The 10,590-nt window shown below is 38.7% G+C and overlaps 1 protein-coding gene across 1 annotated transcript in view; it reads right to left on the reverse strand.

Annotated features, from left to right (window-relative positions):
- Positions 1–380: 380 nt before the first annotated feature.
- The window catches only part of DYRK4 (dual-specificity tyrosine-(Y)-phosphorylation regulated kinase 4), a 23,461-nt gene continuing 13,251 nt past the window's right edge, over positions 381–10,590 (reverse strand). Inside the window, exons 9-14 of the mRNA XM_009874629.1 lie at positions 8,972–9,053; positions 7,041–7,213; positions 5,866–5,926; positions 5,180–5,309; positions 1,284–1,438; positions 381–872 (exon numbers count right to left, since the gene is read on the reverse strand). Of these exons, the coding sequence (XP_009872931.1) occupies positions 637–872; positions 1,284–1,438; positions 5,180–5,309; positions 5,866–5,926; positions 7,041–7,213; positions 8,972–9,053 (837 nt within the window). The 3' untranslated portion in view covers positions 381–636. The remainder of the gene's footprint in view (positions 873–1,283; positions 1,439–5,179; positions 5,310–5,865; positions 5,927–7,040; positions 7,214–8,971; positions 9,054–10,590) is intronic.

Here is a 10,590-nt window from a genome sequence, read left to right on the forward strand (position 1 = left end):
GCATGTAAATCATAAGGGTCATAGAAATCTGTGGGGTTTAGAGTATTATATTAAACTTCCTTTAGTGGACATTTTTCCTGGGTCAAAACGGCTTGCTTCTATTCATCCTTCTTGTTGATATGAATACTGAGTGGAGTCCCTGCAGAAGTGGGCCCAGAATACCACTCTGTTGCTGCTAAAGAGCTAAAGAACACAATTTACATTTCTAAATCTGCTAAGAAGGTGTGACAGTGTGAAGATGCTGTAATCCTATCCATGAATTATTCGTGATTTATGCTGAAGTGAAAGGATTCAGATTCTTCAGTCAATGCATTTGTTCTTTTAGATCCAAGAAAATCTAAAATCCAGAACTCTATTATAACATCAAGAATAAGCCGCTCTCCACTTCTACAGTCTCCATTTTATTGCTGCTGATTGTGAAGGATCTCAGATCACAAGAATGTAGATGAGGAAAATGAATGGTTTTCAAATTCTGTTTTGGTTGCCTGGACTATTTCAGGGTAAAATGAACATTAAATATACCTAAAATGTGCACAGCCAATGTACAGACAAATACAGCTTATATTCCTGAGTACAAGTAATACCTACAAGATATACCAGGTATGCAACTGAATCAATCATTGCTTGTGCTGTGTATTACTTAATTGGAGGGAAGAAAAGGGAATTTTTTGGAAGAGCTGTTTCACCACTGTGTTCTGCTTGATCACTTTTCATAGGTTTTTCCATTTGGGTTTCCAAATGTTTCTCTGGAAAAACATGTTTCCACGTGTTCTGCACATCATTTTCTGTTGTGCTTGTGAAGGGCACAGTAGGAGTCAGTCTTGCAGCAAGTTCACTTTTCACTTTGTCAGCCGTATCTTTCCAGATGTTTTCTGTAATAATAAATAAATAAAATGATAGGGTAAAACTGGAGACTCTTAGCAGCAGATAAACACACCATCACCACAAATTCACAGAAAATAAGCTGAAAACTTTCTTTGGGATCTTAGAACCACCATTGCTGCATCCTTTTGCTCTGAAAGAGAAGGGCACTATGGTGTGGTGTCAGATACCGTAACTATTTTGCTGTCCGTAGCAAAATGAACTTTCTATATGAATTTTTAGTATTGCCAGTATTCTTGCTCACAGCTGCTACAAAATGCAGAATAATGCATTTCTCCACTCCACTGGTCACCCATTAAATGCACACTGCATACTCTCACCTCACCTTACTTCAGACAGATACAAAGAACAACCCAACACTGATATAATAACACTTAGTTCTCCAGGTAGCACGTGCTTACGAATATTATCTTTTTTCTCTTCCAGTATAGAGAAAGTGCCATCACTCATCTTCCTTGAAGTCTGTATTTTCTGCTTTGCTCTGTACAGTTTTGGTTCCTGGATCCATGCATGCTTCATGGCTTCATCAGGAGTCATTCGCAGGGCAGGTTCCCACCTTAAAGCCACAGGAGACAAAGACTTATTCAACTATTTCCATCTGAACATTAGTTTAAGCCAGAAGATTCATTATTGTCTTCTGAAAAATAGGTCATGAGTTAAATGAAAACAAGGAAAAGTATTACGTGATCTTCTTCATCCTTCAAAACTTATTTACTTCAGCAGTGCGAGCTCTGCTGATCAAACTCTGCAGCATCAAACCATTTTTAATATGCAATTCATGGTGTTATTAGGATATCTACTGAGTATTTATTTCAGGGTTTTCAATGAAAGCTCCATGAAAGGGAACATAAATGAGACATAGTGTAATTCATTAAAAGGCAGGTCTTCCTTAATTTAACTGCACCTGAAAATACTGTAGAGACTTAGTGTAGTGAAACTTATGTGAGATCTTACTACAGAAACAAGAGTTGATTTATTTCCTTTTGCAAAATCTCTACATTGACTTTATCCTCTCACAGGTTTTATTCATGTAGTTCTCACACTCATGTATTCCCAAGTACCAAGTGTTTTGACCAAGTCCACTTGCGTGTCACAGAGTACAAGGGTTGTCAGCTAGTGAGTCCTCATCACATCTCTGGAGTTGTTCTTGATTGGTGATGATGTACTAGTCTTTAGATAGATCTTTTATGGCCTTTAGGAGTTAACTGCTGTTTGGGCATGATCCTTTAGATCAGAACCTTGCTGAGACTTCAGTCTCCACAAATGTTAGGCAAAGTAGCTGCTTCTGGCCTGGGTTTCCTTGCATTTTGGAACAAATGTTTGCTTTCCTTTGAGGCTAACAGGAAAATGAATGGCTTATGTGCTATTCCACCAGCTTGTTGCCATGCAGTCACTGTGACCTTAGAGATTTTTCACTGCTGGTCACCTCTGCTGTGGTCTCACCAGAGTGTAGGCTTCCCAGCTGTCACACAGGACAACACGTTCCCCAGTTTTACAGGTGGGAGAAATGTTCTTTGTTACCAATACACGCCATTCTTTCAAGCCTATTCTGATGTTTCTTCCAGTGCTCAAATCACACATACTGTGAGGGTGACAGAGCACTGGCACAGGTTGCCCAGAGAGATTGAGGAGTCTCCTCTTCTGGAGACTTTCTAAACCTGTCTGGACGCGTCCCTGCATGTCTGCCCTAGGGGCTCCTGCTCTGGCAGGGGAGTTGGACTAGATGATCTTTCGAGGTCCCTTCCAAACCCTAACATTCTATGATTCTACGATTCTATACACCTCCATGCATACTGCATTCATATCAGTCGTAATACTTCTGTTACTAATCTCTGTAACAGTTGCAGAAAATGTTGTTCCAGTGTGTCTAATCTCAGTGCTGTCCAGAACTGTATGGAAATAATATAGGAAAACAAAGAGATTCTTGTCATCACAAAAGCTGAGTGAATTTATTTTTTTTCTGGTCTGAGGTTTTCATCTGCAAAACAAGTATATACAAGGCGAACAAAACTCTTTGTTATATCAGGCCTGATATATCAGGCCACTTTGGATAGACAGAGATTGGGAACTGAAAAAGAGAGAATAGTTCAATTCTTTTTGTCTCGGAAAGAATTTTCTTTTCAAACTTTACTTAATTCCTTTGAAGATTTAACATATTATATGTTCTATATATAAAAAACATATAATGTATATAACATATAATATTTCTTTCCTGTTGACCTGATATGACTTGTTTACAAGGTTTTTTTGCTTCACTGTAACTATTTTCTAAATATTCTAATTCACCCAGCAAAACAAAATGGATCGATGATTCATTCAGATGTAGCAGAGAACATTCAAAGCAACCTCCTTGTGAAACAGAGAAGGATGATTTTTTTTTTTCCACACAGCCACAAGTTACCATGGATTTCTTTAGGAGAGTACTAGTGAACTGCTAGAAAGAAACTTACAGCCAGTGCTAAAGAAGACACAAAATATTAGCCTTACATAACATACAGGGAACACTGGGAAAGGTGTGGGACCAGCTTCTGCTGTCATTACACTAATTAGGATCCAAGCTCACCCCCGAAAGCCTTATTGCACCTGTGCAAGATGCCAGTATTTTAAGGCAACCAGACAAAAGTTTTTTCCTGCATGCTCAGTCTTTTAGTTTGATGGATGAGTAAAACCTCATTAGTAACCACCTCCCAAGCCAAAAGACCTGTTAACAGCTCATGTTAACAGGGTCCATGGAGTCCCATCCCGTAAAATGCTCAGTAACCTGACTTGGAAAAGACACATGAACACGCCTGAGCTATGAAACAGTTTGCTCCTCCCTTTGTGATAACAGATGATGCACTGGTGACACTAAATCATATTTCTCTTCCCCCACACAAACACAGAGACGCTTTGCCACTGACGCTCACCCTGAGTGTGGTTCGCTGTTGGAACTGGTTGCCCCAAGAGGCTGTGGATGTCCCTCTTCAGAGTTAGAACCTGACTGGACAAGGTCCTGAGCAACCTGCTCCCAGTTTGCTCTGCAAACTGGCAGGCTGGATGGTTTCTAGAGGTCTCTCTCTTATTCTGTGCCCCTAGGCAAAACTTCCTGGCATAAAGAATTGGTGGGATTTCTATCTTGTGAGAAGACTGTTAACAATTATATGTTATTTGCATTTAGCAGTTGATAAAAACATGCAAATCATCAATTTCCTTTAAGAAAAAGGCTGTGGAGCACTTGTCATACCATGTATTCAGGAGCAAAATCCTTTCCTGGACTAAAGTCAACAGTTTATCCTAGAAATAACAGGATCTGAGATGTATTAGACTCTTTGTGCATTCTGAGCTCCAGTGAATTATAAACATCTATTCCAATCAAGAGAAAAAAAAATGCAGTCTATCAAATAATTCTTGAAATATGCAACCTGACTGCCATCAACAAAAAATTAAATATAACTATGATAAGGAGAAAAAAGGCTTAAATTAGCATGCAAAATACAAGGTAACACTCTGGTAACTCTGCCAAGTAATTCTCCACACTAAGTACCACAGTCAAGAAGCATCAAGAAAATGTTGCCATTGATTCTGGGGTGGAGACATGGCTGAAGGTACTTTGCCTTTTTATCCTCTGCTAAAGGCAAGGTGTAAGGTGTATTGGAACTAAGAGGAGTCTGATCTTACCCCAGCGAACATGCAGGCAGAGAGCAAGATCTTTGTAAGCAGATACTCAAAGAAGCAGAACTGTTTTCATATATGTACCACAGTGTGTACCCTGATTGCCATTTCTAAGGCTCAGCACAGAAAATATTGTGAAGGCACTCAAGTCAGCTAAGTTAGCTTCAGACATAAACTCCTGCTATAGAAGTGTGAGTTAGATTTAAGTACAAAACCAAACGTTGATTTCTATGCACTGCCGTGGGAAAATGCATTACCATTATCTATGTTATCTGAATGAATCTTTATCTGCTAAAACAGAAGGGATTTAGTAAAAGGCCAGGATTTAACACAAAGGCCTCAATAGGTAAAATCCACTGCTTTTGAAGTTCAGTCTCCAGCATCAGAAGATTTGCTTTTACATATGATGATGTCAGCTTTCTTTCGTATCTTAGATGAATCTCACACAGTCTTTCTGTGCAATGATTTCTCCCTGCAATAAGCTGTGAATAATTATAGTTATGGAAATGCCACCATGTGGAAAAACCAAAAAGAACAAAACCACAAAACACACCACCAAAATACCTCAACAGATGTTAAAGGCACAGGAGAATGAGACCAAAGTCAAAACTAGCCTGCTGCATATAAGTCAAGATTATGAACTCACATTAGACATCCTTTCAGAAAGTCCAGGAAGCCAGCATCATGGGTTTTCAGCACTGTGCTTAGATCCTTGGAGTCTGGACATCTCTTTTTTCCCTTGCTGTTAGTTATGGATTTAGGAAAACCTTTGGAATCTAAAGAAAAAAAAAGAAAAAAAACTATGTTAAAAATCCTCACTAAATATTTAAGAGTTGCAAAACCAGTACACATATCCATCCCACTATCTCTGGTGTTGCCCTGTTGGATCGATAGTCTGCTAGCGTTGTGGCAAACAATATTGGTTACATCCTAGAGACTGGGTCCTACACTGTGTTTTTTTGTTCATTTTGTGTAATTTCCAAAACCAAATTATACACACAGGAATAAACTTAATATAAATTAAGTCCTAAAGCCCACTGTGTTTCTTTTTTAGCAATAATATTTTTAAGGAGTAGCAGCACAATGGATTTTCACAACCCTTCCCTATGGCCTTGGCAATGAAACATCCATAAGACATGAAGAGTATGGCACCAGCTTCATTTGTAGACCTCGTGTTACCTTTTTGCCTCTCCTCAATAGCTCTTCCTGAAAGAAGTTTTGTCAGCTAAGAAGAAGCTTAGGTTCTCTGACTCTATTCTCCACCAGCGCTATTAACTAGTGATTAACTAACAGGGAGGAATCCAGCAAGGACAAACAATCAGAAGTAGTTACCAAAGAATGTTCGCTTCCTTGACGCCGCCTGGATAAAATCAGCTGGTGGAAGACCCAATACCTTCAACACAGAAAATTAATTCATGAAGTTACTCCTCATTTCATAGACATCCATAACAACCATCAGGAAAGATGTTGTGTTTCGCCCTCCATTTGAAAAGAACACCAAAATTTACTGTGAAATGTCTACAAACCATTTCCTCTTGTGCAATTTATTGTGGAAGGAATGAAGGGATTCCTCAGAGCTGTCTGCAGATAGAAAATGTGATCTTATGAAAGATCTTGGATCTTCACTACCACAGAAGGCTCTGAGAATATCTGTTAATGGCAGCTGTTACAGGAGACCACATGGAGAGATGCTGTCTTTAAAAAAACTTGTACAAACTAATATGGTAATAGAAGGATCACAACCTGGGGCCAAGTTCAATGCCAGGTTGCAGTTTGGTGATTGGTATGGACTAACTTAGTAACTTGCTTTCATGGATCAGTTTTGCACCTCTTTTAATGTTTGCACTGGGTAGGTGATCTGAAGTGTCACAGCACATTCCTAAAACTCTTTGAAAAACATATGCAGAGATGATAGAGCCAAACTGCTTGGTAGTGGCAACATCCACAAATTGTGGCTTGAGAAACGTTGGGTGACTATTAGGAAAAACTTTTTCACCAGGAGAGTAGAACACCTCTTAAGCAGGTCACCCAGCAGGTTTTTACTCAAGACTTTGAGGTTTTCAAGATTTGCTACAAAAAGCCACAGTAGAGTTTGTTACTCAAATGTTAGCAAAAATTTCTCTCTCAGCAGGAGTTTGGACTAAAGATATCTGACTCAACAAACATGTATTTGACTTCTAAGAGAACAAGAGCCTGTTATAATTTGGATTATTTTTCCTTTTCCTTCCCCTTCTAATTTCTCCATACAAATTCTGATCAAATTAAAACATGTTTCCTTCAGAAGCAGGACAGTGAGCGTACAAAGCTCTGTTTGGCACATGAAATGGAAATAACAGTTTTGGAGTAGAACCCATCCCTTCAAAGGGCCCTTTGGCTGTAACAAACCTCCCCCTAAAAGGCCAGCCCATAGCCAATTATATTTCATTATCTCTTGAGGTTTTTCTTTGTTGTTGGCAACGTAGTTTATCAAATGAGTATGCAATTCAAAAGACAATCCCAAAAGTCACCTCCATGATGCAGGCAAGCTGGTCAACTTCGTTTTCCCCTGGGAACAGTGGGTAGCCTGTGTAAAGTTCAGCTATGATACAGCCTAAACTCCACATATCAACAGCCATAGCATAAGGATGACCAAGAATCACTTCAGGCGAGCGATAAAACCGGCTCTGAACATAGGTGTACACTGTATCAAAACAAAAAATTAGACAAGAAGGAAAATATCATAATTCAGACAGGAATGTGGGCTCCAGATTTCACAGAAACATGACAAATGTGTTCAGACATAATATATCTACTCTATCCACTAGCTGACATTAAGGGATGGTTTATGTAGGCTCTGAAAACTGTTTTTAATCCCATCCTAAAATCAGTGGGTGACATGCTTTCCACTACTCTATTTGGAAATTGTTTCCCAACAAGTTTCACTGAAAGAAATTACCCTGCTGATGCCATGATTCAGTTTACTCCATGCTTACTTTCCCATTTGGAGGTCTTCCCCTTGCATCAATCAACAGTTCTTAATTATCACAGGCTTGCACTGTAGGAAATACTGGTTTCACTGACACCTAGGGAACATCTCATAGTGCCTTCTGATTTCCATATTAACACATTATAGCCCCACAGCAAATGTCAAAAGACTGTATTCCAAGACTAGGACTCACAGTGAGGAGATCCAACCTTTTACCTCTTGTCATTCAGGCAACTGAACACGATTACGGCATGCAAGCTCTGTTATTTTCTTACGCTTATCTTTCTGATGCTCATTTTGTTTATATTTCTGCACTTTTTTTGTATCCCCACATATTCAACATTCTTCTGGAAGGAAAGCACCCTGAAAAGTAAGCACTGCACAACATGTGATTTCACCAAGGTTGAACAGTTAGAGTACCGTGGTGGTGATCTGGGCCCTGGTGCATTTGACCAACTGCATAACTGTTGTCTACTTTTTGTCATTCTCGCCATAAATAAATAGCTGAACTTTTGTTATCTACTTTCTAATCCTGTACTACTCTGAGGGTTGTACCAATTTTCATTTCGACTGACCGGGTTCCTCACTCACACTCCATCCTTCTTTTCAATTTTCTCTTTCAATTTGTCACTCTCTGCAAATATTTCAGGCTGCATCTCAGACTACGTTCTACTCAAACATGGGCAAACCTAAAATGATTATGCACTCCTGCAAAACTGTGATGTAAAACTAATGGTCTGAATCTCAAATCACAGACGGACAGGTTTGGCTCAGCTTAAGTACCAGCCTTTCATAGGAAAAATATGAGCCATTCCACATCAGTTTTGTTTTTCTAAGTTAATAAAATGCAGTTCAAATTTGTTTCTTGAGTTTTGTTTCTTGTTGTGTTTGGTTTTTTTAACAGATGATATTTTCATTCCTGATAATATCATTCTTGCTTTACAATATGTCTATTAATGTTAAGATTTATTAGGTGAATTTTTATACATTTATTTCTCTTTTATGAATTTTCTTCTTATTTCCTGCACATTCTACTTAAATCTTTCATAGAAAAAAAATACACTGAAACTTTCTAAATTAAAAGCATAGTTCCCATTCCCCTAGTTGTATTGATTCAAAAAGTGCAAATTATAATTTAACCATCCCACTAAGAAAGATTTTCTGGACCTGAGAAAATCCTTGTTAAGTGAAGTATTTGGATTATTCTTATAGGCCTATTTCAGCTAATCACTCTTTCAAATGCAGTTCGGATTTTAACAGGAGCAGAGGTGCTGATCAGGCTGGGGACAAAGAAAAAGCATGGTAACAGCTTACTTGTCTCCAACTGGATTTGTTCCACAACTAGTGGCTCAATAGTTCTAATTAGGGGCATAAGTCACTGTATTAGCTCAATCAAAGAAGCATTTCTTCCACATTACTCAAAATTAAGAAAACTTATTAAGAAAATTACATCAACTTGACTTTTCTGCAAACCTCTTTGGTGTTCATAGCAGCTTGATCCAAAATCAATAACTTTAACTGAACCTTGGCCTTTGTGGTATAATAATATGTTCTCCTAAAGAGAAAAAAAATCACAAGGAAAAAAGGGTTTTAAGACCACATTAGGTTAATGAACACTTTGGAAAATAAACAATGCATAACTCATTGGTTTTATGCTTATCTGTATAATAAATATTTCAACTACAACTTCCTTGGGAACGCATTTGCTGACATACGTAGGCATCCAGTTATGTGCAATTAACCAAAGCAGAGGGGAGATTTATAAAGGTGCCCATTTTGAAGGTTAGCTGGACAGGGACACTAATACTTCACATGCAGTCCAAGCCACAGCACCGCGCAGTGCATGGTGCTGCTGAGGACCTCAGCCAGTGAGAATGTCATGTGAGCAGAGTGAGTTCCCCAAAAGGCATAATTTTTAATGTAGTAAAAGGCAAACCGCATCTCATTGCACACTGTGCTGAATTAACCAGAACTGTCTTTTTGTAACCACAGAAAGTCCCTGCCCCACGAATGAGTTCTACGTCACAGTTCTTCCCTCTGCAGCTTCCAACTTTGCCCAGGCTCTCTGCAAGCAGCCCTCCCTCCACCTCACAGCAGTGTGGTGCAGAGACCCCAAGGCAGTGATGAACAGAATTGTTAGATTATTAGCTGGGTGCAGCTGTGTGATTATTAGCTGTGTGCTCACAATTCCAGTTTGAGAAGCAATTCTTAAACAGCTAGCTCAGGAATATTTGCACTGATGAGTAAAGCACAGCCTATTAGCTCTCTTCTGCAGAGTTGAATTTCATCCTCATTAAAAATCTATCTAAATCAAGGATTTCCTTTGATTTCCTTTCTGATCATAGAGTCTTCTCCACTTCTCAGCAGACACTTTGAAGGACTGAGTAGTTCCCACGTTGATGCCAAATAACGGCAAAGTAATTTCTTGGGTAATTACTGGACTCATAAGGAAATATTGTGCTAGCACTAAGTCCAAAGAAACTCCATATTCTACCTTGTGTTGAGAAATATCATAGAAGGCAGATAGAATAACAGATGTGAGTTTCAGGCAACATAACTTAAATTAGTGAAACTGTGCATTGTAGAATGAGAACAGAATTCTTTTTCCGTTAAGTCACTAAATGTTCACTAATACATTACTCTATTTAAAGACAGATCACACTCATTGATCTTGCCAACCTCATTCCTCATCAGTGGCTGCCTGGAAACAGGTCTTCCATTGGGCTAATTGTTTCTGATTAAGACATTTTGGTTATCTTGCAAGCCCCACTTCTCACTGCAAATTGGTCTAGCAAAGGTGTTGGCAATACAATGGGTATGTGACTCTTCAGACTTCTGAGTCAAGGTACATTCAGCAAAACGAAAGTATTTTTACATGAGAGCTGATTGATTGATTGATTGATTTGCTGGTTCATTTGCTGTTTTGAGAAAGAAATCAAGAGAAATGTTCATCTGAAATGAAAATAGAATTAAAATAACTCAGAAATGTCAGAAAATTGAAAAGATTTAAGATCAGGGCTTAAAGAGAATGGAAATGTCTCACATAGCATGATGCTTATCAAATATGGCAGGCGGGAATTGGTCAGACCAGT

The sequence above is a fragment of the Apaloderma vittatum genome, unplaced genomic scaffold, assembly GCF_000703405.1.
Source record: "Apaloderma vittatum isolate BGI_N311 unplaced genomic scaffold, ASM70340v1 scaffold3218, whole genome shotgun sequence".
NCBI lineage: Eukaryota > Metazoa > Chordata > Aves > Trogoniformes > Trogonidae > Apaloderma > Apaloderma vittatum.